Raw genomic sequence first — 26,366 nt, forward strand, 5'->3', positions numbered from 1 at the left:
GAGCATTATATGAGAAAATAGAAAGGCTTTTCCTAAGAACAGAAGCACTCAACTCAGTTGGTGACACCATATTCCTAGAGTGGAGATCCATGTTAGCAAGTTCTTAGGAGCTGCAATCTCAACACATTTCCACCGTGACGTGGAGATGGCATGGGCAATGGTCCTGAGGTTTGCCTGGGAGGATGCAGGGGCAGTGAGTGGGGGAGAGCAGGCCTGGCGGACATAGGCCCCGTGTGGGGTTCTAGCTGACGTGTGTGGTGCTGGCCCAGGACACGGAGGGCTGCAGACAGGCTTGATGAGCACAGGACAGCGGTGGCAGTTCTTGTGTTAAGAATGAGGAGAGAAGGAGCAGATGACTTTGCAGCAGCACTACCAACCAAGTGACCGCACACAGTGCACCCTGCACTGTGCCCTTTAGTCCTAAGAGACCCCTGCTGGAATGAGAAGAAGGCCAGCACTGCCACGGGAGACAGAAAACCGCAGCCCCAGGGCGCCTCCGAGCGGCGGCAACCCCACGAGCCAGGCACAGGAATGCAGAAAACGCAAAGGACCGAGCCGAGAGGGCATGAGCCCTCTAAGACCAGCCGATGACCAAGGCCAGGAGCGTGGTCCGGGCTCTGGGAGAAGCAGCCACCACCACTGACACAAGCACACCTGGCTGGGCCTGGCTGGGGCCTGCAGCAGCCGCTGTGCCCGGCGGCCTGGGCTTCAGCAGCTCAGGGGCCCCTCTCAGGCTTGCAAAGCCTGCCCCGTTCCCTCTGCAGGACACCTGTGGACCCACACACTGTGACTCACTGCTCCCAGCTCAGGGCTCCTTTCTGGAGCATACCCAGGGCTCCTGGTCACTCCCTCCAGGCTGCACACAGGTATCTGTGTCAGTAAATAGGAAAGTGGGAAATCATCACCTCTAGGAAAACCAAGAGCTGTGTGAGAAAAGACGAGTCACCGTGCTGTGCTGGGGGCTCAGCTGTGACACATGCACACTGTCACAGTGACGCAAACACCGAGTTCCTCAGCCAAAAAGGGTAGGTGGAATACGTGAAGAGCCGAGAAATGGCAGTGGACGCACAGGACAGGGTGGGGTGGGGAGGTGACCTGAGCAGCCCGACCTCGTGCAGACCTTATTTACCCAAATTAACAAGGTGAGTTACATCCGAAAAACTACTCCCATTCCAGTTATGAACTTCTATTCAAATTCACTGATGATTTCATGACACTAATTAGACTGTGTGTTCAAGAAACCTGTCTGACGAACTCCGCGCCACTCGCTAGCAGTATTGAGGAATGGAACAAGTTTAAGCCATCAAAACAAAGGAGTGTTCGTACAATGATGCGACTGCAGCTTAAAGGCTTTTATGAGCTCCATTTTAATGAAAAAATAAAATAAATGATTAAAATGCAAAGAGAAATACAACTTTGAGCTTCTTTCTTGCCCTCTCAGAGGGCCCGCACTGCAGATCGGGGGCTCTCCCAGGAGTGTGGTGGCCATGAGGAGCACGGCCCAGCCTAAACCCCAGGTGCTGAGGGAGGCCGGGTGGGAGAGCCCGCTTCCAGCTCAGAGCAGCCAGGCAATCCCCGGGCAGGAGGGGAGGGCGGTGGGACCTAGCTCGAGCAACCTCGACCCAGGGTCTTCATCCTGTGTCCTGCTTCCTGGGACTGCCCCGATGACCCTCCCACCTGGCAGGATTTGTTTTATTTCTGAGTTTCTCTTTTACTGCCTTATAAAAGCTGCCAATGCAACCGACACAGGAAGACACCGCGTGGAGCGTCTTCCCCACGGGCCCTGCCATCTTCCCTCCTGGGCGCTGGCAGGGGCCCCACCGCACAGGGCTGAGGACAGGAGATTGCAGGGAAAGCCCACTTCAGCAAGCATCTGCAAGGAAGCCAGTGCCACAAGTGCCCTCACGGCCCGCCCGAGGAGGAACGACCGGGCTGACAGGGTGGCCCAGAGCTGCGAGGCAGCAGCCGGCCTGTCGGTGGCAGGGCAGGGACACATTGGCCTGTGCCCTAGCAGGTGCCCTACCTTCCCATTTCTAGGAGACTGGAGTGGGTGTGTGGTGGCTCCAGGCCAGGATCCTTCTGCAGAGTCAGGCTGGGCTCTGTGTGGGGCTGGCCATGTGCAGGGAGGCCTGAGGGGAGGCTGCATTTTAACCTTTTGCTTTTAGGGGTCACAGAAATGCAGTTTGACACATACAACTTTTTTTATTTACTGGTGAGACTGCTCCCAATTAGTTACCAAAGGCCAGCATGTCCAGGCCACCACAAGAGCTGCAGGCCCTTCCTGGAATGACTTCCACTGACTGTGCCATCCGACTGGAACACATTGCTGCCCAAGGCCAGCCGCAGAGACTCTCTCCCAGTCCCGTAGTCCAGAGGCTGAGCACAACACCCATGGTCAGACTCCCAGTGGGCAGTGAGTCGGCTCTGTGCATGGCACAGAGACCAGCAGGCCCAGGCCTGCCAGACAGGAGGAATATCAGGAGAGCCCAGGGCCTGGCCTGTGGAGCCCCCAACCACCTTCCCCAGACCCAGGAGCAAGAAGCAGCAGCAGCTACTGCTGCCAAAGCCTGCTGAACACAGCAGAAGATGATCACAAGGCCCTGGGCAGCTCAGGCCCAGAAGGGAGCTTCCCCGACCCGTCTCCTAAGGCTGGGAGGGCCAAGGACAAAGCTCCCAGGACCACCTCTAAAGCACATACCCCTGGGAGGAGCCTCGGAGCTGCTACAGGGCCCTTCTCCAGGGAAAGCCCGGCTCTGGGGTGCACTATTGGAGAGAGCAGCGATGGCAGCTTCCCAGCAACCTGCCAGGAGGCCCGCAGACAAGCCCTTGTCCAGGACCCACCCACAGTGCACAAGAGGCACTGGAATAGGAGGAACGTGCACAGGGCTAAGGCACCACTCCCCAGACCAGGATCTCCAACAAGGGCTCTCTGGATGGCCATCTGTCTCCGGGAAGGCTGCTGCATGCTGGGAGCAGCCACAGTGAGAACCTGAGGCTCCTGCCCACAGTGGCAAGAGGAGCTTGAGACACACCCTCACACTATGGTCCCCACAGCATTCTGGATGAGACTGACTGACGCAGACTGCAACTTCCTGAGGCCCTCAGTGAGGACCACCAGCTGGCTGCTCCTGGACTCCTCACCCCAGAAGCAGAGGCAATGTGTGGTTCCTGCCAAAGCCGCTCAGCAGCATGGTGGCTTTGTCACACAGCAAGGATAACTTACGCAACCTGGCTGGGCGGGCTCTGGGCCTATGTAAGTTCAGCATCAACTGTGCACTCCGGCTGCCACGGCTCCGCGCAGCGCTCATGCAGCCAGCACTTCATGGCCACAGACATCAGGCCGGCCAGCCTCCCGGCGAGCTGACTGCACCGAGAGAAGGCACTCCCCCTTCATCAGACCCTCAAGTAGCCATGAGAGCAAGTGCCAACGGAGGTCTTTATTAGCACTTTCTTCTTACTCTTTTCAAATTAAAACAGACTCAACTCCTTGCAGTCGTGAAACACGTAGAGAACTAGGTAAGAGAGAGAGGTCCCAAACCGACGGCAAGGGGCTGGGACGGTTCCAGAGGGAACTGTGCTACCTGGTGCTTGTGGCTGGGCAATGTTCCTGGGCACAGGTGTGTTTCTAGAAGGATGTTCCACACTGTGGCCCTGAGACGCCATTCATCTCAGCACCCCACATCCTACACGACACCCGGACACGCAGGCCTCATTAAAGCCTACCTGGTCCATGGGTCTTAGCACCCCACAAAGTGAGACAGAGCCTCAGGGGCAGGAGAGCTGGTGTCACCAGAGGGCCACCTGGTCCCTGGGTGTCAGCCCTCCTCAGGGGCAGGAGGACAGGTGCCACCTGGCCCAGGGTCTTGGCTCCTCGGGGCAGGAGGCCAGGAGCCGCAGCTGCTCACCTTCATGTGCTCGTGCAGCTGGGCCTCGTGCTGCCGGGACAGCTGCTCGTGCTGCCGCTGGAACTCGGCAATGAGGATCTGCCGTTGAATCTGCTGCTTCTGCTTCAGCGCCAGGAGCTCCTGCTGCAGCTGCTGCTCCCGCAGCGCCGGCTCCGCCACAGGCAGGGGAAACTGGTGATCCAGGCGCAGGTCCATGGGCACTGCCGTGGGGGCCACTTGCAGAGGCAGTGCCGAGGCCACGTCCACTGCAGGGAGAGCACAGCACAGACAGCGCGTCACTGTGGTGCAGAGCTGGCCCCAGGGTGCTCTCCCTCCCTACACAACCCCTGGCCACAGCCATGGGGCTCCAGGGGACTGAAGGACTCTGGAAGTCCCGAAGCCCCACCTTAGCCCCTGGGTCAACAGGCTCAGGACACGGACTCCAGCCCTCTAACTCGAAGGTCACAGAGGCCAGAAGTTCAGAGCAGGAGGTGTGCTCATACCAGCCCTTTCCTCTGCCCCACCCGCACCACAGAGGCCCTGCTCCCAGAGGACCCCATCCCAAGCCTAGTGGCCTGCCAGGTGTCGTGTCTGAGATGAATAAAGGGGAAAACACAGGAAAAGGCTCTGGTCAGCCAAAGAACAAGCCGCGTGCCTGCGCAAGCATGGGCAAACTGCCCGCTCTCCCCTCCGCCCCTTCCTCCTCTTCCCAAGAAGCCACTGCAGAGTTGTGTGTGAGCCCCAAGAACAGTGTGTGCCACAGAAGTGGTCCAGATAGATGCTGCGGGAGCCAGTTTCCATGGCGACATGAGTGCCCTTTTGAAAACATGTTTACCCGACCACAGCCAGCGCAGGGTGCCCCTGGCTGGCAGCACAGGCACATCAGCTGGCTTCCGCACCCCACCACCCCCATGACCGCTCGGAAGAGCTGAGGCGTGACTGACCAGAGGCCAGTGCTGAGTCCATCTCAGGCCCCGAGTAGCCCATCTTACAATGAGAAAAATGGTACAGAACCCAGGGACGCGTCACACACGGACCCCCTGCGCAGCCTGGCACATGACCGTGCCAGGAGCAGCAGTGAGCAGCTGGGGGCTCACCACAAGCCAGTGTCCCCAGGTGTGGGTCCAGGATGCCAGTGGGCAGCGCTGAGACGACCGCTGGGCCTGGGTGAGGCCTGCAGGCATCCCCTGCATGGCTCCCTACCTGGTCACCTCTCTCCATCAGCCCGAAACATGGACCACAGGGCCAGAGGAGGGACCAGGAGCTCCCCTGGGAGGGCTCAGGCTCAGGCAGCTCAAAGGCCCAGAGAGGGTTGGCTGCTTGTCCCGCAGGTCAGCACCTCTCTCTCTGGACCTAGGCTGGTGCAGCCCTGTCAGCAGGTCAGTAACCTGATAGCCTACAGGACCTTCCAGCCCCAGACGCCACAGCCTCACACTGACCCGGCCACGGCCTAGTTCCTACAGAAATCCACTCCACAGTCATGGACCTCCCCATCCAGGTGGGCCAGGCTGTAAGTGGCTGCTGTACCTCAGTCCAGAGGATTTCTGGGGTCACTGCCTAGGCAGCAGGTCCCTGGCCAGATGCAGGCCTCACACTGCTGGGCCCTGTACTGGCCCTCGGCCCGAGGCTGCTGTGGAGCTGGCCTGGGCACAGGAGGGAGCACTGATGCTGACCCAGGTGCTGCCCAGAGTCACCTGGTGTCCTCACTAACAGTGGCCTCCTGGGCAGAGTACAGGATGGGACCTAGGAGGGAGGGAGGGGTGCTGCTGAAGCAGGCCGTGGGCTTCCTTGGTGGGCATCAGTGTCCTCCCTTCAAGGTGCAGCAGCACCCTGGCTCCTGCCCTGGCCCGCTGCCCCAGGGTCACAGAGGTCCACTAGGTGACTCGCCCTGAACAGCAAGCTGCAGGTGACCAGAGGCCTCAGCACGTGCACGGGCAGGGTGGCCTGTGAGGTGTGCACCTGTCTGAGCTGGGTGCCAGGCCTTGTCTCACCAGGCTCCTGGCTCGGCTGTGCCCGAGGGGCAGGACCAGCAGCAGTGCCCGCTCCACTCTCACCCATGTGTGGGAATGAGGCTGCACTCCTTTCCTTCCCATCCCTGAGGTCCTCTCTACCATGAGGTAGAGTGTGCCATAAAACCCATGTACACAGTGCTGGTCACAAACACCAGTGTTCTCCCGCGCTCGCCTTAGTGAAATACTCGGCAGGCAGGGAGAGCCGAAAAGGAGCTCAGGGGGGCAGGTGTGGCGCCCTCCCGATGCTGCTGGCCTCAACTCCTGCCCTCTGGGCAGGTGTCCACACAGGACTCTGTGAGGCTGCACCTCACAGAGACCAAAGGGAGCCTCAGCCAGGGGCCCCACGTCACAGAGGGTCTTGATGCCCAGCTCGGGGAGCACCTGCCCCTTCGAGGGCCAGAGCCTCATGGCTGCCCTGGGGCCAAAGGAGGGTGGGAGGGAGAGGCAGCTCCAGGTGGTGGGCAGGACAGGGCTGTTCAGGAAGCAATGTCACCTGCCACACACCAGCTGGCAACGCTCCCTTACTAGGACCTTCCTCACATTGTGCAGCTGGAAACAAACCTCTATACGGGACCACGACTCCCGTCCAAAGTCCCTCATGGGAGCAGCATTAACCTGGCTACGGTGTGGACGCCATCTCCTCAGGGGCAGAGGCCTGGTGGGGCACCCGAGGGTCCCTCCCCACCCAGGTGACGCTGGCCATGTGCCCTTCATGGCTGAGTGTGCACAGGCTGACCACTAGGAAGGGCTAGGAAAGGAAGGAGTGCTGTGAGGGCCGTCCCCACGGGGGGGGGGGCAGGAGGTGAGAATAGCGAGGGGAGGCTTTATTGTGGGGTTCCCTTTTTTCTTTATCTTTTTTTATCCAATGCACTCAACCTATTAATGCTCTAGCTCCTAAGGCATTGATTCAAGTGGTTTTTGAAGCTATTTTCCTGGAAACTTATAAGAGCCCCCAAATTGATTTAAATTTCATCTTGAAAGGAATGCCCAAACTGGACTACACAGCGGTCAGCAGAGCCAGGGGCACACAGGCACACACGGCTGAGGACACCGCCGGAGGAGCTCGCCCTGCACAGACTGGCCGTTGTCTCCGGCCCCCAGGCACATGTCTGACCCTCAATGCAGATGCCATCCGTTCCCAGGTCCCAACTCTATCCAGGTCTTCCCATGCATGCCCAGGGCCTCACAGTTCAGGAGGAGGGTGGCCAGCACAGGCCTGTCCCGTACCAGCAGCAGGTGGGTGGCATGCACCAGACATGGAGAGCGAAACAGTGGTGGGGCACTGCCACGGCACATGCTGGTCTGACACCAGACCGTGAGTGCAGGTTCCAGCTGAGAGCCACTGGACTGCAGGAGGCTGCAGACAGCCCTGCTCTGCCTGGAGCCGGACCAGGCTACTTCTGAAAGCTCCGAGTGGGAGCAGCATTGCCTGCAGAGGGCCCAGGGGCTCGGAGCAGCCTCTTGGTGGCTCCTCCCTTTTCACCACATGTTGGAACGGGACGGCACTCAGCCTTGGTTCACTGTCTTGAGGTACCACCCAGAACACCAGCCTCAGCCATGCCAGTTAGAAGTGGAGTAGAGAAATCAGATGACATTTGTCAGCACCCCAGTCCCCTAGCCCACCACTGCTGCTGCCTCGTGTCCACAAACAAAGCTGCCTCCACAGATGGACACAAAAACAAGGACTCAAATCTTACAGACAAGGAGACTCACCCACAGGCTGCTGGGCAACCCCACCTCCCCTCCCAGTGCCAGCATCAGGAGGCCAGGTGGTGGGGCTGCGGCCAAGCTATGCCAGGCCTTGCTGGGGAGCCAGCTGCAGAGCCAGGAACCACAATCCCCACCCACTTGCGCGGCACTGGGGCTACGTCAAACGTGTCTCGTGCTATTTCTGTATCAAAAACCCTGGAAATGCCTCGAGTTCCCCAAAGAGGCCTGCCGGTCCTCTGCCCCAGAGTGCCCTGAGCAGACAATGAGAGCTTCTCCCGCAGCCTCGGCATCCACACAGAAAAGCCTGTATTCTCATGAATATTCCACGGCCACACAAAGGCTTCCCCACGCCCGCCTCGAGGAGCGCAGGGCACCAGAGGCTCCTGACGTCGGGAGGGCACAAAGCCGGCATTCAGAGCCCCAGGAGAGGCGCAGTCAGCCTGGAGGGAGCCCTGGCACAACAGGAAGGCCTGTCAGTCTGCCTTTCCTTCCCAAAGGCACCGTCACAAAGAAGGACGCTAATTTTCCGTGACACGAGTCGACTCCTCTTCTCCGGACACACTGCATGGCGTCACACAAGACAGTGAAAGCCGCTGTGTTCTCCAGAGAGCACTCCAGAGTCGGGGTCACAGCGAGGGGAAGCCCAGCTTTCAGCCACGTAAGCACGCTTTCCTCCTGCGGGGCAGCCGGGGCGGGGTGCTGGCCCTGCAGAACGAGCGAGCCCATGAGGAAGCAACCAAACATCACTCTGGAGGACGGAGCTGGGATCTGCCGCCCCCGACCCTGGGAAGGGCGCTGGCTCTGGGGGGCTTCCTCTGGCTCCTCTCCAGGTTGCCACCCCTGCACCTACAGCTCTCCAAGCACACTCTTGGTGGGGGAGGACTGCGGGCTTCGAGCAGACTCGGGGCAAGGACAGGCCACCATGCTCCCAGGGCGGGAAGGACTCAAGTCAGAGCCTGCCATCCGCTCTGGGATGGCGTCATGAGTGGTCCCAGGAAGCCAAGGCCACCCTGGCTCTAGCATCTGTGGAACAGACAGAATGCCCAAGGACATGGTCTGGGAGCAAGCTGTGCCACGCCGTGGCCACCCATGGCACTCAGGAGCAACCAGGCAGGAGGCCCTGGGGAGGAGTGAGGGTCCTCAGGTGGCTGAGCAGCACAGCAGGGCAGGGTGAGACTGGACAGTGGGGCCAAGGCAGGCCAAGTGCACAGGAAGGTCCAAGCAGGCTTTCCTGGCCACTGTGTCCTGGGGTGAAGTCAGCAGCAGCAAGCTGGCCCTGGTCACACTGCATTGGAGGCTGAACTGCTCCCGCCTAGCCAGTCCACTCTGTCCCCTGCACAACCATGACGCTTGATCTGCTTCCTCCTCCCCTGGGAGCCGGACTCTCCTGTCTCCTTCCAACTGCTCCTGGACCTCGGCTTTGCTCTCCCTCTTCAGGAACTCAGGCCCGACTGGATCTTGGGAAAGGAGATCCATGACTCCTGTCCATGTCTGAGACAAGCTCAGGCTGCCCGCGGGCACCACTGTTCTGGCCATCTCAGTATTCCAGCTTGAAGACCACCCTCCTCGGGAACTGCAAAGGCGAAGCTCCATGTCTTCCTGCTCCCAGTGCTGTCACTGAAAACGGGAAGCCACCCAGACCTCCTGGTCTCCTGTCCTGGAACTCCCGAGTGCTGCCTGTGGGGAAGCCTCACAGGTCCCTCCCAGGGGGCGGCTCCAGCCCTGCTCAGGACATCCCCACCCTGCTGCGCCGACTCCCTGGGGTACTGGCTCAGGGCGCCACCCCTGCTCTGCTCTGCCTCCTGGACTTCCAACCCAGTTCAGGTCTCTCAGAGCAGCCTGCAGCCTGCGTCCTGTGCTGGCTCCCTTCCCTATCTCACGCTGACTCACACGTATCTCCTCAAATGTGCATACCCGCCTCCGAGAGCTTTGCAGGACTTGTGCTCTATTTTTTAATTTATTTTTAGTTGTCAATGGATCTCTATGTATATGTATGTGGTGCTGAGAATCGAACCCCGTGCTTCCCACTGAGCCACAGCCCCAGCCCACCTGCTCTACTTTAACTGACAAACTGGATGGCCACATCTGGAGGATGACGGCTCCTGGGGGCTCATTTCTGTCGTCTGCTGCTGCCCCGGCTCACGTGCCCTCAGCGCCTAGTGGGGCAACAACCATGGTTCTTACAATGCTCACATGGTCCTGTCCTTGGTCAGAGGGAGCCCCTGGGTTGGCTCCTGGTCCTTCTAACACCTGCCAAGGGTCTCGGAAAGCAGACCCCAGACTCTTCTGTGACAAAGTGTCCTGGAAACTCTCATACATTCCTCTTCAGGGAGAAAGAGTATTTGGAGACCAGAACCCCGGTGTTGGGTGAGCCTAGTGACTAGGCTGGAACTTAGGACATGGACATGGTACTGGAGTCTTTCGATGAATTTCCAGAATGAGTGAAATGAGGTGCATGTGCTCAGTCTGCCATCTTGCCTGGGAACTTCCCAGGACATGGCTTATTAAAACTATCACTTAAAAGGACTGAACAAGGGACTGGGGATGTGGCTCAAGCGGTAGCAAGCATGCGGCCCGGGTTCGATGCTCAGCACCACATACCAACAAAGATGTTGTGTCCGCCGAGAACTAAAAAATAAATATTAAAAATTCTCTCTCTCTCTCTTTCTCTCTCCTCTCTCACTCTCTCTTTAAAAAAAAAAAAGGGACTGAACAAGCATATCCAAGCTCCATTCAAATTCTAACTTATATGCAATATTATCTTCCCCAAAGGAGTTCTTAACTGAATTACAATTATCCTATTAACCTCATATGTGTGTGTGTGTGTGTGTGTGTGAGTGTGCGCGCGCAGATGACACAGAGAAGTCAGGAATACTTTTTAACCTAAAGACTTAAAATATTCTGTAGGAATGCAAAAAACAAAAGTGCTCCTATTGTAGCTTCAAACAGGTGAATTTCGTAATATGTCACCTCTCTTTGCCTCATAAATATGGATATAAGCAATACCCAAGAAACAGCTTATGTCAACAACAAACTAAAATAGAAAACACACTTGGAAAAAAAAACATAGTACAGGAAAAGGCTGCTTTGATTTTATTGTTTTAAGTGAAATCAAAAGCAAAAAATCAACACAAACAAGATGCAGGAAGGTGTTCACGGGAGTGTCCCTGGCCAGGAGTGAGGGTGCCTGCCCATGCTGATCCTGACTTTGGAGCTGGGTCTCCCATGCAGAGTAGGGAAGCCAAAGGTGAGCACACACACCCAGGCACGGCCCCCTGCTTCTGCCTTCTGCCTCCAGAATCTAGGAGGGGCCCAGGACAGAGCATCTGTGCCAGGAAAGGCGGCCCCTCCCTCCAGCCTCCTGGCTCACCACCTGAGCCCAGAGAGGTCTTCAGCTCACACTCTTGTATGCAGCACAGGTAAGGTCCCCACAGGGGATTCAGACACACGTGTGCCACGTTCCACAGGGGGGGACACCGTACAGGGAGCAAAGCACCTTGCCCAGGCCCCGCGGCCAAACAGCAAACCCAGAAAGGGACCTAGCATCCCCTCCTTGACAGCCAGCCAGATCAGGAGGTTCCTAAGGGAATCCAGAGCTCACAAGTCACCTCCTCTGTGGGCCCCCACTGTACTACAGGCATCTGGGCAGCCCAAAGCCTGAGATATGCATCCCCCCTGCTCCAGGGCTGACATTCTAAACCATCATGTGCTTCTCTGGGGGCAAACAGGGACACTTGGTGTAAACCCAGAGCTAAGCCCCCACCAGTGGCTTGCCTGGCTCCTGGTGCTCCCGGCAGCTTGGATTGAGCTTTGTTCTGGACCAAAGGCTATGCCTGCCCTGTCCAGTGCCCCTGCTGGAGAGCCTGCAGGCCAATGGCACTCTTTCCTGAAGAGCTCCTCAGCTGGAACAGCCCCCGCCCTCACTGAATATCTGTTCAGGCTGGGACAGTCCCAAAGGCAGAGCCAAGCTGGTCCACCACTCATTCAGACCAGGAAGGGATGAGGACAGGGAAACACTGCCACCTCCGTGGAGCACAGAGGCCAACCAGACTCCTCTGCCCAGAGAAAAGGGCTACTATTAGTCCAGGTGTGGGTCTTACTCCAACTGCCAGTCCTACACGCAGCTCTGACCTGCACCCTGTCCTTCCTGGCACGGAAAGGCCTACCTGGTGCTTGGGGGTGCTGTACAGCTCTGAGCCAAGGCAGCTGCCTGGAGCAGGCCAACTCCCAGAATGACAGGCCTCTCTGTAGCTTCATGCCCTCCTACAGGCATCCCCTGGGGCCCATGCAGAATGGGGCTACTGCCAGGAGGCCGCCATGCTCTCTCCACACCCAACGCCCTGCAGCCGGCATGGGCAGCCAGGGTGGGCAGGACATGACTAGGTGCAAGGTCTGCAGTCCCCAGTCCATATGATGCTTCCAGGAATAGCCAAAGAGAGCTCCGGAGCCAATCTGCATCCCATGACAGGACCTGCAGGCAGGGCCCTGGGCTCTCCAAATATCCACAGGAAAAGACTGGCAGGCCACTGGCCAGCAGGGCATGGACTCTGGGGCCAGGCCTGAGTTTACATCTAGCCAGTGCTCTCAGAGAAGGCAGCTGGCCTATGCTGCACAGGGTGGTGACAGTGGCTCCTCCTCCTGGGGTGGCACAGGTTTGTATGAGAAGGAGCAGGTGTACTTGGAGCCCCATCACAGGAGCAGGACATGCCCGGGTACAGGGCTCACTGGTCCTGGGGGCACCTAGCAAGGGAAGGCAGGAGAGAGTTGGGCTGGTGGAGCTGTGCACCCCCCCACCCCACCCAGCCTCACATTCTCCTGACACCTCTTACCTTGAAAGTGCCCTTATACTGGGGCTGCCCCTTGTCCCCCCACAGTGCTCAGGCGTGGTGCCCGCAGGCAGAGGGCAGGAGCTGGGTGCTGACCTGAGACAGGACAGCACAGCTGGCACACCCAGGGCCAGGGCTGTGGGGCTGAGCATGCACCCCAGGAAGGGTCCGACTGGGCCTTCTCCAGGCAAAGCATCAGGCTAGGAAGCACCCAGGTCCTGGCCCTTGGGAAGGACAGTAGATGGTGTGCCCCACTCCCGCTGGCTGCAGATGCACTGTAAGGTACTGGGTGTCCAGGAGCACACTGAGGAGAGACTCATATGTGAAAACTCCCAGCAAAGGTGCTCCCCTGGAGTGACCTGTCCACCGGCTTACTGTTGCCCCTCTTCCACTCACCCCAAGAACAGGCCCAGGCTCAGGAGGCATGGTATTGTAACGATGGTCTCCCCAGAAGCCAGGAACACAAGGTAGCCAGGGGCTGGAAAAATGGGGCAGGAGCAAGAAGGGGTGAGGGTTCAGCACGGCCCTCCGAGGCAAAGCCAGGGCTGGAGGCTGGAGACCCAAGCCTGGCATCACGGACGGACGTGGCTCCCTCAGCAGGATCACGGCAGACCCTTCCCAGGTGGAGGCAGGAGGAATGTACTCCACCAAAACAACAGGGCAGCCCCAAGGAGCAGGTGTAGCAAGAGCAGGGCTCGGGTCGCAGCGCTGGCACCCCTCCTTGGGCTCTCTGAAGACGGCTCAAGTCCAGCCACTCGTGAGGCCAGGTTCCTCAGTGGACAGCCACGGCCCTAGCTCACCCTCCCAGGTCTGCTGCTGCTGCTTTTGGAAACCCATCAGTTTCTACCCCAAGAGTTGCTTCCATCTCATATTCACCATGGGTTTGTGTTCTTGAGCCTGGGCCATTCCTCTAACTCCAGTAGAAGGCACTTGATGCCCCTAGGCTAGGAAGTCCAGCATCAGGGCTGCTAGGAGGAAAGCCTGGGGAGAGCAGGGGCCACCCACACGCCTCTGCACACACTGAGCATGTCCTGGCCTGCTCTGCCTCCACAGTGCACATGGCCTAGCCAGGATGCTGACAGTCAAGGAGACAACCAGGTCAACTGTGCAGCAAGGGCTTTGGAAAACACCAGGTGCAGGTCAGGGTTCACCTGCTCCTCCCCAACCCACAGATGGGGACACTGGGCACAGAGAAGTTCAGACATCCACCCACCATCAGGGAGAGGAAGGACGGGACTCTGGTTTAAGGATTCACGGGATCCCACTGTGTATTGGTTTCTGGTGACTGCCAGATGCAACAAGCCACCACAAACTTAGTGGGTGACCCAGCACACACCTTCCACCTACAGTGCTGGGGGCCGAACACTGACATGGGCTTGTGGTACAGCAGTCAAGGGCCTCTGGAGGCTCTAGGGCATGTGTTCCCAGCCTTTCCTACACCCAGAGGCCCCAGCTTCCCCGGCTCCTGGCCTTGTCCGTCTTCAAGTGTGCCCTCTGCTTCTGTCCCCACATCCCTCCCCCTCAACTCTGATCCTCCTGACTTCTTGCCAGTGGCTCACATCGCCCAGAACCATCTCCCCATCGAAGATCCCTGACCTAAACCCATTTGCAAAGTCCCTCTGCCACGTGGAATATCCCCAGTCTCTGAGGGGCACATTATTCTGCCAACCACATTCCGGCTTCCAGGCTGAGATCCAACTGGAGGGCCCAGGACACAAGCAAGGACTACAGATGAGTGGGGTGATACACACCGGTGATCCTGGGGACTCCGGAGAGTGTGGCACCGAGATTATAAATTTGAGGCCGATCTTAGCAATTTGGCAAGTCCCTATCTCAGAATTTGAAAGAAAAAGAAGAGAAAGAAAGGAATATAACTCAGTAGTAGGGAGCCCCTAGGCTCAACCTCAGTAAAAGATGATGAATAAAAATAAGAAGTCACCGTGGCAGAGGCGGAGACAGAGCACAAGTGAGGCCAGCCCGAGAGACTGTGTCATAACAAGAAGAGCGGAAGAGGGGGTGGAGCTCCACGGGGCAGCACCCGGCTCGTCCCCGGTTCTGGGGTACCCTGAATCATGAAGAGGGGGTGGGGCTCCACGGGGCAGCACCCGGCTCATCCCCGGTTCTGGGGTACCCTGAATCATGAAGGGCAGAAGCCCTCAGGGTGGTATTGTGGTGGACACACTAAGTCACTACACATTCACACCCTTGGCTCAGCTCATAAAAGGCCCCCGACTTTACTTTTTAACACAGTAAACCCTAATTTGTTGTAAAGGCAAATATACTCTTAAGGATACATACTCAAACATATATATAAATGTAACATACGTGTGTGTCTATGTACACACACTTCACACACACTTCAGCTATGGCTTCTAGTTCACATGTTTTAATCAGGACCATACCATGCAGTTTCCTCCTCCACTAGGAACCCCACACATCTCCCACATGAATCACTGAATGTAAAGTAGCCCAGGTTCACACACAGGCATACACACGTGCGAGTAGCACTTGTACTGAAATTCCACCCAAGCACCAGGTGAAACGTTCTCACTCATCTTCCTGGAGAAAAAACAAATAAAGGAAACAGTCTCCAAAACGCACCAGCCCTAGAGGAAGCCCCGTCTCCCCCTGCACGCCGGGGCTGAGCCAGGCCTCCTGCAGGCCGGGGGGGCCGCACCCTGAGCTCAAGCAGATGTCCCCATCACACTGCTCCCTAGAGCACCAAGGACACAGAGGACACTGTGGGGGCTGCTGGTAGCTGACCTTCCTGAGCACCTGGCCTCTGACATCCGACCAGGGCTCTAAGGCCAGCTCCCTGACGACCAACCCCCTGGGTTTCTGTTGGCTGGCAGCATGGGGACTGAACCAGGGACGTGCTGCCCTGAGCTCTGCCCCAGCCTGTGGGCCTCACTGCGCTCCCCAGGCTGGCCCACACCTGTGGTCCTCCTGTCTGCCCACAGGTGGGATACAGGCAGATAATCAGTTTTCAACACAGATGCCCACAGGAATGAGTTTCAGAGTCTCCTTCCACAGAACTCCATGGCCGACCTCCTTCCTCCTGCCCCCCTGGGAAGGAGGAGAGGGATGGTGCACATAACCCTGTGCTCTTGCCAACACGGAAGCCCCAGGAGAAAGCAGACCCCGAGCTCCACCTGCCTAACTTAGCAGCTTACAAACTTGCACACAGGAGGGTCTACTGGGTGCTTCAGGTGCTGGAAAATTTGTAAATGACACAATGTCTGGTTTGGCAGGCTAAAATTGTGTAGCTAAAGACGGCTCTAAAGAAGAATTCTGAGTCAGGTCAACTCCTTCTCCTTATGGGCACAACCCTGAGCCCCAGAGCAGCTCATGTGAGGTCCTCCTGGGAAACAGATGCTCCTGGGCCATGCTGTGTCCAGGTTGTGGTCACAGGGCCAGGGGCAGAGGGTAGGAAGATGCTCCTCCACAAGGTTCAGCAGGGGCCTCCAGCAAAGGGGGACAGTGTCCAGCAGTGCAGCACTACTACCTGGGCTTGCCCTCCCTGCATCTGACTTCTCCAAACCTGGAGGCCAACCTAACACTGTGCCTCCATTTTAAACAGGAATACGGAGGCAGAAACTTAATATATTCTCTTTCTCATTAACAACCATTTAAGGTTCATAAATCAATAAATGGCAGTCTAAGTATACTATCTAGGTGTCTGGAAGAGAATTTCAGAATACAAGATCAGAAAATGAAGAGAGAGCACAGCAGCCAGCTGACCCTCACTGGGACACTGTCAGGTCTGCCTGAGATTGCACCAGAAGAAACCAGCATGAGCACAGCACTGGACTGACCATGTCCCTAGTGAACTCTGAAAGGAAGACAGAGCCTTCTGGATTGCTGGGGCGAGCCACACTGCACAGACGGACCAGGGAAATGGCAGAAAGGTCCACGTGCGAGACAGCACAAGCAGGCGCAGCACAAGAGCAGAGAAGGGACAGAGTGCAGGTGGGTCTCGGAACCACACACACCAAACAGGAGGACGGCAGGTGTGGGCCAGCCTGGGGAGCGCAGTGAGCAAAACACAACACAGGCTGGGGCAGAGCTCAGGGCAGCACATCCCTGGGTCAATCCCCGTGCTGCCAGCCAAAAGAAACCCTAAATGAAACCAACCTTCTCTCCCCAAGGGAAGAGACTGGGCCAGACACAGCTGAACATGGTGCCATGTTTTTTCTGGCACAGAGCACCCAGGGTAAGAAGGCTCAGGTTGGAGGTCAGCCCCAAACAGGCAGAAGACCAAAAAACAGGCAGTGAGGTCAGAACATCAACATCACAAAGATCAGACCCAAAGTAGGAGCCTTTCTTAGGCAGGAAGTGTGCGCCTCACAGAGGCAGAGCGTCCTGAGTGTGCGCAACTCCAAGGGAAGAGAAGCAGAGCCCACACCCCACCTGCAGCAGAGCCAGGGGAGGGCAGAAGAAGGATCAGAGGTGTGAACCTGCCCACGGGCACAGGACAGAGCACAGACAAAATCACCGTGGGCTTGAATAGCCCAGGGGACACCGGAGCCCACAGTCCGTCTGAGCCTTTCCCAAGGCCCTGGACACTGACAGAAATCAAGGCCCATGAAGAACAGCAAGCGGCCCACATTTTGCTTGGGTGGGATGCGCTCTGCCCAGACCCTCACAGAAGTGAGCTGCAGTGCAGCGGCCCTGGGGGTGGACCCTGAGCAGACAACAGCTATCAGGAAGGGTAAGGCAGGAGGACTGCAAATTCAAAAGAAGTGGTAAGATGTCACAGGAGGTCCCAGAGAAGGTGGTGTAGAGACAGAAGCCCCTCTTGTTCTGCCTCTCAAGCGCTAGCGCCCTCACGCTGTCCCAGATGAGACAAAGCAAAAGGAGCCTCTGGCCAGACGCTGGCTATGCTCTTGAGACTTTACAGCCTCTGGCACCATAGCCAAAGGAAACTTCTCTCCTCTATAAATTACCCAGTCTCTGATATTCTGTTACGGCAACAGAAAACACACTAAGATATACACCAATACACAAAATGCAGCCCACACATCTGAACTTGCTGCAAAAGAACTGGAAATTAATAAAGCAAGTAGGAATAAAAACCCAACTCAAAGGAAATGAAACATATTTCTCTTAAATATTAATTACAAATAAAAATGAAGGAAATTTACAAACTCACCACATACCCAAAATTTTAGGAACTGTCTAAAACTGAGCACAGAGAATAATTTATAGTTTTACATGCTTAATTTAAAAGCCAGTCCAACAAATAAGTGTTGGACACAAAAAAGTTATATAAAGAATTAGAAAACTAAGATGAAGTTATAGCTCAGTGGTAAAGAGGTGTTAAGCATATGTAAGACCACAGGTTAAATCCCCAGGATACAGTGGGTGGGGAGAAGGGGGGGGAGCAGAAGAAACTCAAATCATGTTTCCAGGGAAATAGAAGATGGTATAGGCACTACAGGGAATGGAGTCAGGAGGCAGCGTCCATCGATGTGGACTAGAGATCACAGGGAGCAGACTGGACAAGGAGGCGCCCGGAGGCAGTGTGCAGCATAAACTGACCCCTCCAAAAGGCAGGATAAACTGTCCATTATTGAAATCCTCAGTGCACACAGACTTAGAGGATGCACTATCTACACATGCATCCAAAGTTTTAAAAATTACGAACATTAACAATTTTGTTTCCATTAATATTCATCCAAGTCAGGTACACCTGTAATCCCAGCTGCTAGGGAGGGTGAAGCAGGAGGATTGCAAATTTGAGGCCAGCATAGACAACTCACTAACACCCTGCCACCAAATAAAAACCAGCCCAGGGCTGGGGATGTGGCTCAAGTGGCAGCGCGCTCACCAGGCATGCGTGCGGCCCTCAGTACCACATACAAACAAAGATGTTGTGTCCGCCAAAAACTATGAAATAAATATTTAATTTTCTCTCTCTCTCTCTCTCTCTCTCTCTCTCTCTCTCTCTCTATCTATCTCTCTGTCTCTGTCTTTAAAACAAACAAACAACAACAAAAAAAAACAACCGGTCCAGCACAGTGGCTCACGCTTATAATCCCAGCAGCTCGGGAGGCTGAGGCAGGAGGAATGAGAGTTCAAAACCAACCTAACCAAAGCGAATCGCTAAGCAACTCAGTGAGACCCTGTCTCTAAATAAAATACAAAATAGGGCTGGGGATGTGGCTCGGCTATGGCCCTCAGCAACCGAGCTCTCCTAAATCCCGACCTGGCGGTGATGTCCCCACAGGAGGGAGTGTGGAGGCCTTCCTGGCCAGTAATTGTCACTGTGCCTGCACACCAAGCCCCAGGGCACTCTGACCACTCCTGCATCTGCCATAAACATGACTTGGAAAAACAAAGGCAGAGAAGGAGGTGGAGGTGCCAGGAGAGAAGCTCAGGAAAGGAAAGGGCAGGACCGAGTGAGGGCCAGGGCCAACAGGCACTCACCAGGAGGGGCCTGGATAGCCCTAGGGAACCCTGCAGGAGGCCCCCGCCAACAGGGAGGGCGAGTGCCTCTGCTGGTCCCAGGAGCTACCCCAAACCACAAAAGGCAGAGTGGGGGGCATCGGCCTAGCATTGTCCTGGGTGGCCACAGGCTGCAGGGGATACCAGAGCATGTCCCTCGAGGCGTCTCCCCCAACACCTCACAGGCCTGGACTCGCTTCCAGCTGCATGTCCAGCTGCACGGAGAGGCCCATGATCCCTCAAACTCAGGGGTGTTCCTTCCTCATCTGTCAAGATTCTTAAAAGTCCTTTGAAATGCATGATAAACTCAAAGACCTCACCTGCTGGCCACGGCCATGGTGGGCTGCCTACAGGGTGCCCTTTCCCCACAACCTGCTCCCAGGAGCAGACGGCAAGTGGGCAAGACGGCCCTGCAGACCTTCCAAGGCTCCTCCCTCTGGAGGAAGGAAGGAGCTGGCCAACACACGGAAGGCCCTACCCACCAGGTGCTTCACTGTAACTTGGCCAGAAATGCAGATCTTGTGGCCTAGCATCCAGCAGAGTGGCTAAGAGCTCCCTGCCTCGGTCCCAGGCATAACGGATGTCCCTGTGCCACAGGCAGGTGCTCTCCTGGCAGTCCAGGCACAGTCGGAGTGCAGGCTTCAGGCACAGTCCCTGGCCCTGCACTGGCTGCCCCAGCCAGAGTCTGTCTGGAGGTGGCCAACCAGCTGGGTTCCTCTGCTCTCCATCAGCTACAAAGGAAGAGTCAGCCCCACTCCCTATCTCAGAACTGTCCTAATGTTCTTCAGGAAACCCTCACACTCTATCTGCTCTATATTCCCCAGAAGGAGGGCTACCTTTTAGAAGGACAGTATTCGTAATTGGGAATGAACACCAGCTCAGAGCCAAAACCTGGCATGTGCTTGGTAGGTGGCTCTCAAGAAATGTAGAGGGACCTCCTGGAGACTAACCCAGCAGGCCTCCTCCCTCCCCTGGTGGGAAGAGCTTATGCCTGGCCTCCAACAGGACACCCCCTCAGGGGGCAGCACCCCCTGAGGCTCTGCTCTGAGAGTCTTAAGAATGAGGTAGGACTGGAACACACTGCTGCAACCACACAGCAGCAGCAGAGCTGATGCTCCCTTCCTGAGCACTCTGCACAGCCCAGCTGCAGAGGTGGAAAGTCACAGGGGCAGGGCCTGTGTTGTGGACACCTGACAGTGCCCAGCCACATCACCATCACGGGAGCAACACCTCCTCCACACCACAGCGTGGCTCTCTCCTGCTCACTCCAGCATCAGTCTCGAGGCCCTCTGAAAACAGCCTAAACTCTGTGACTGGCAAATCAAACATGGCTTCAGCCAGGTGTGGTAGTGCAGGCCTGTAATCCCAGCAACTAGGGTGTCCAGGTAGGAGGACTGCAAATTCAAGGCCAGCCTCAGCAATACAGAGACCTCATCTCTAAATTTTGAAAATAAATAATAAAAAAAGAATGGGCTATAGCACAGTAGTAAAGCACCCCTGGGTTTAGTCCCCAGTAAACAAATACACAAACAAGTTGTCCTAGGTTACAAATCCCACCAGCAATTGTCCTTCTGGTTTACATAAGGTTGGGTTACACAAAAGGACTTTAGAATTTCCTTCTCAGCAGCACTGAGACGATGCATAGGTGTCTCGCCTCACAGCTGGGCCCCGACGGGAACCATTATCACTCAACAGGAACAGCTGGGATTTTAAAACAGAAGGCTCCCTGCGCTTCAGAAAGGAAGGCGCTTCAGAAAGGAAGGCGCCCCTGGGCGGCAGAAGGTGGTGGAGGCTGAGCTCCCGCGTGAGCCCACCCTGCGGCCGGCCACAGTGGGCATTCCATCTGAGCCTTCTAGAACCCACCTTAACACCAACTGCCCAACTAGGAGGGCAAGGTGGCACTGTGGGTCAGGTGGGTGCAGGTTCAGGTTAGGAGAACCCTGGGCACTCCTTAGAGTCAGCCGCCCGACCCACGTGACACCTGGGAAGTTACCTGGCCTGCAGCCTATTTCCTGACCAGTCCCTACGGTACAACTTGCCAGGAGGAGGACATGCCAAGAACAGGCCGGGAAAGGGAACACCACTGTCTCCGTCATCAACAAACTCAGCAGGAGGGGGCTGCGCCCCAAGCAGGTGCCATGGAAGCTGGCTATCTGCTCTTTTCTGAAGGAGGCTCCTGGCACTGCCCAATGGGACCCTGTGCACTGCCGCATCCCGGTGCACGACCTTATGCCATTCAGGTGTGGCCACTGCAAACTAGTCACTCCAGCTGGCCCTGAGCCAGCGTGGGGTCATCAGGCCCCATCCTGGCTGCATGTGCCGCAGACACTGTGCACTGCTCTCTGGATACACTTCAAACTCCAGAGCTCTCAAGCGCGCAGAATGACACCAGGGCACAAAGCTCTGGTCACCAAGCACTGTGACTGCCCTGTTCTGAGCGTGGCGACACTGCCCTGCTCTGAGAGTGGTGAGACACTGCCCTGCTCTGAGCGCGGCGACACTGCCCTGCTCTGAGCGTGGTGAGACACTGCCCTGCTCTGAGCGTGGTGAGACACTGCCCTGCTCTGAGCGTGGCTACACTGCCCTGCTCTGAGCGTGGCTACACTGCCCTGCTCTGAGCGTGGTGAGACACTGCCCTGCTCTGAGCGTGGCGAGACACTGCCCTGCTCTGAGGGTGGCGAGACACTGCCCTGCTCTGAGCGTGGTGAGACACTGCCCTGCTCTGAGCGTGGCTACACTGCCCTGCTCTGAGGGTGGCGAGACACTTCCCTGCTCTGAGCGTGGTGAGACACTGCCCTGCTCTGAGCGTGGCGAGACACTGCCCTGCTCTGAGCGTGACTACACTGCCCTGCTCTGAGCGTGGCGAGACACTGCCCTGCTCTGAGGGTGGCGAGACACTGCCCTGCTCTGAGCGTGGTGAGACACTGCCCTGCTCTGAGCGTGGTGAGACACTGCCCTGCTCTGAGCGTGGCTACACTGCCCTGCTCTGAGGGTGGCGAGACACTTCCCTGCTCTGAGCGTGGCGAGACACTGCCCTGCTCTGAGCGTGGCGAGACACTGCCCTGCTCTGAGCACGAGCTCTGGGCACCAGGGGACCCCAGCGGCAGCTCTGAAGCACCAGCACTGAGAAGGAGCCGGTCCCTCCTCAGGGCAACTGGACTGTGGAGTGAGCACTGTGTCCTCCATCCACAGAGGCCCTGGGGCCCCGGCTGGGGCCTGCACGTGTCTTCCTGTAACACTGAGAAAGCAATCACAGCTGCAGCATGCCAGAGTCCTCGTGGCTGGTGACAGCTGGGCAGCACCTGGAGTCCAGGCGTGGTGACAGGAGCCGCCTGCCCTCACTCTGCACACTCCTCCCACAGGCGGAGCAGTCTCCCTGACTGCAGGGTGGCAGCAGCAGCAAGACAAAACTTAATGGGGCAGAACATTGTGATGAACCTAAATAACCCAAACAGTCTGACGTCCACCTGGACTGGAAGGCCTTCCTCCTTCTCCCTGAACAACTGGGATAAGAAGGAACACGGCTGCAAAAGGAGACTGGAGGAGAGACTAGGGGCCGCTAGGAGCCAGGAGGCAGGAGGCAGAGCTCAGCAGCCCTGGCTGCAGGAGGGAGCCCCTGGGCATCCAGGGGGAGTGGCAGAGGGAACAGTCATCCCACTCTCCCAGGTCCCACTAACGCAGCAGGGGGTTGTTGGAAATCACACCAGCAGCACAGCACCACCACTGGCACAACCCCACCAGCACACACACTGACACAACCCCACCAGCACACACACTGACACAACCCCATCAGTACACACCACTGACACAACCCCACCAGCACACACACTGACACAACCCCACCACCACACACCACTGACACAACCCCACCAGCACACACACTGACACAACCCCACCAGCACACACACTGACAACCCCACCACCACACACCACTGACACAACCCCACCAGCACACACTGACACAACCCCACCACCACACACCACTGACACAACCCCACCAGCACACACACTGACACAACCCCACCAGCACACACACTGATAACCCCACCACCACACACCACTGACACAACCCCACCACCACACACTGACACAACCCCACCACCACACACCACTGACACAACCCCACCACCACACACCACTGACACAACCCCACCACCACACACACTGACACAACCCCACCAGCACACACACTGACACAACCCCACCAGCACACACACTGACACAACCCCACCACCACACACCACTGACACAACCCCACCACCACACACTGACACAACCCCACCACCACACACTGACAACCCCACCACCACACACCACTGACACAACCCCACCACCACACACTGACAACCCCACCACCACACACCACTGACACAACCCCACCACCACACTGACACAACCCCACCAGCACACACACTGACACAACCCCACCAGCACACACACTGACACAACCCCACCAGTACACACACTGACACAACCCCACCAGCACACACACTGACAACCCCACCACCACACACCACTGACACAACCCCACCACCACACACTGACACAACCCCACCACCACACACTGACAACCCCACCAGCACACACACTGACACAACCCCACCAGTACACACACTGACAACCCCACCACCACACACCACTGACACAACCCCACCACCACACACCACTGACACAACCCCACCACCACACACACTGACACAACCCCACCAGCACACACACTGACACAACCCCACCAGCACACACACTGACACAACCCCACCAGCACACACCACTGACACAACCCCACCACCACACACCACTGACACAACCCCACCACCACACACACTGACACAACCCCACCAGCACACGCCACTGACACAACCCCACCACCGCACGCCACTGACACAACCCCACCACCGCACGCCACTGACACAACCCCACCAGCACACACCACTGACACAACCCCACCAGCACACACACTGACACAACCCCACCAGCACACACACTGACACAACCACACCACCACACACACTGACACAACCCCACCAGCACCAGCACATGCCACACAACGGGAGGCATGACAGTGACAACGTGGTGCACGAGGGGTTGGGAAACATGGAACAATGCCTGGACACCATCTCATCAGAAAGAAGCACACTGGCTCGAAAGCCAGTGGTCAAGAGACGGGCTCTGTGGCTTCAGCTGCTCCGTGCTTAGGGCCGCGGCTGGCAGTATCAGGACCCCAAGGGGAGGCTGAGGCTGGCCGAGAGCAGGAGGCCAAACAGCGCAGAAAGGGCAGGTCGTCGGGCCCCTCCTCCCTTCCCCAGGCACCAGGCAGAAGCCAGGGACACAGCTCTCTGGGGAGGGAGAGAGCACGGGTCAGGAGGCGGGCTACACAGAGGCCTTCGGCTGCACCAGAGGAGCCTGGTCTTCTTGGCCCAGCCCAGAGGCTGAGTAGGGCTGGAAGCACTGGCCTCTGGGTGCCCATCATTCCTGCAGAGGAGTGGACAGCAGGCTCACCCGCAGGACAAGACCTGCCTTGCAGAGGACAGGGCTGGAGAGAGGACACTGGGAGGAGACCCATGTGGAGGCAGTCCTGGGAGCCGGAGGCAGTGTGGGGCTGGAGAGCTGCTCGAGCGCCACCCATACCTGCGCGACAGTCACCATCAGCATGGACACAGGTCAGGAGCCAGAGACTGATATTCTCACTTCATCCAGGCCAGTTGCTGCCCTGGGTAGACGCAGGGGCTGCAGGTGAGAGCTCCAGAGTGCCCTGGACCCTCTGCTGGGTCCCTCCTCTGGGCACCCTGGGCACCCTGGGCACCAGGAGCCTCAAGACACTCTCTCAAGGCAAACCAGTAGCGTCCTCCTCCCTCCGCTGTGTGAGAGTCACTCCCAGGACGTCATCACGAAGGCCTCTGGGTGGGCAGAGGGTAAGGGGGTCCTTCGTGCCAGGGATACAGCAGAGCCAAGAGGCGAGGGCCGGCAGACCAGAGGGTACAAGGAGGCACGAGTGCAGTGTAACAGGCAGTGGAGAGCCCAGGCTCCTCTGTGCACCGGGACAGGTATTTGCCCACCTGCTTCTCTCTTCCATGCACCTGCCAAGGCCAAGCAGCCCCAGATGCCCAGGAGGCAGCCCAGGCCTGCAGATGCCATGTGGAGATCAGAGACGGACAGCACCCAAGGCCACCTAGCTCCCAGTGCTTCCATGAGCCCCGGGCAGGACCCTTCACTGGGTCCCTCTATTACTGAGCCCAGAGTAAAAGGGCAGGAACGGACACTTCACTAAAGGTGGAAGAAATAGAAGAAAAATGCATCCTGTGCGTAGACAAATAAAGGTCCCAGAGACAAAGGTGCCTGACACGGGACTGTCCTTGTGAGTGCCTAAGTCTAATGGGAGGGAAGGGAGAGTCAGAGGAAAACTGCTGTCCCATGGGTGGAAAGCAGACACAAGGGAGAAACATAGGGCCACTCTCGAGAGCCGGGGAGAGCAGGTGGTCAGGATAGAGTGGAGGGTGGCATCTGGACAGATGGCCTGGAGAAGTCCATTAGATGTTCTTGGGGGGTAATGAACCTTCAACCACACAGGGGACACTGGAGTCTGGGCATTACCTGGCACCACACCTGTGAGCAATGGTGGCCAGGTGGTAAATGGGCAGGAAGGTGTGGCTTCTGGTCCACAAGGGGGCTTCCACAGTCCCAGGGCCAAGTCAGCCTGTCCCAAGGTGCACGTGCTGGCAGTCACATGGCAGTACAGCCTAAGGGGACGGAGCTGCAGTGGGCTGGCTCAGCAGGCCCTGGCTGCGGGCTCGACCAGCTGGCCCCTGGCCACGGCCCTTCACTTCAGCCCGAGGAGGAGGTGGAGCCGGGCACTGCGCACTGGAGCAGTCTTTCCTCTCCACGAGAGCAAGTCTGTTCCCAGGACTCAGAAATGAACGACTGGGCAGTTCTTAGCCCCTGTAACCTGCCCACATGACCGAGAGGCCACAGCCACAGCCCAGCCTCTGCTGACCTCATCTTGCGGTGTCCTCCAGCTAACTCTGGGCAGGGCATCTTGAGCAGACACCAGCCCCCAGCTCCTCACCCCCCACACGTGTAGGCTGGGCTCTGCCTCTGCACACTGCCCCTCGCACAGCCGCCCTTCCTCTGACTGAGAAGGACTTCGATGGCCTCTGGAAGGGGAAAGGACAGGCCATGTCCTAGTTGCAGCACCTGCTTCTTCACGAGGTGGGTGGCTTGATGCTGATGTGGAAGGACAAGGGCAGCAGCAGGCACGGGATGAGCTTTCTGCTATAACAGAACTACGTCACCATTAACATCGGTTTCATTTCTTTGTGGAGCTGGGGGTCCAATTCAGGGCCTCGTGCGTGCTAGGCATCTCTCCACCACTGAGGTATATTCCAGCCCAAAATGTCTAACTGAAGGGGAAAAATAAGTACAGGAAGAAGGAAAGTCTTACATACAAAAAGTTAAGAGAGAAGCTGAAGAGATCAGAATCGTCCCAGTGA

General features: G+C 57.4%; 1 protein-coding gene across 15 annotated transcripts in view; it reads right to left on the reverse strand.

The window, feature by feature from the left end:
• Positions 1-26,366, reverse strand: part of Hdac4 (histone deacetylase 4) — a 239,497-nt gene that overhangs the window by 98,731 nt on the left and 114,400 nt on the right. For all 15 annotated transcript variants that reach the window (XM_078018371.1, XM_078018373.1, XM_078018372.1 and 12 more), the window contains one exon: positions 3,906-4,150. In XM_078018371.1, coding sequence (XP_077874497.1) covers positions 3,906-4,150 — 245 coding nt within the window. The remainder of the gene's footprint in view (positions 1-3,905; positions 4,151-26,366) is intronic.

Source organism: Ictidomys tridecemlineatus, chromosome 7 (genome assembly GCF_052094955.1).
Source record: "Ictidomys tridecemlineatus isolate mIctTri1 chromosome 7, mIctTri1.hap1, whole genome shotgun sequence".
NCBI classification, from domain to species: domain Eukaryota; kingdom Metazoa; phylum Chordata; class Mammalia; order Rodentia; family Sciuridae; genus Ictidomys; species Ictidomys tridecemlineatus.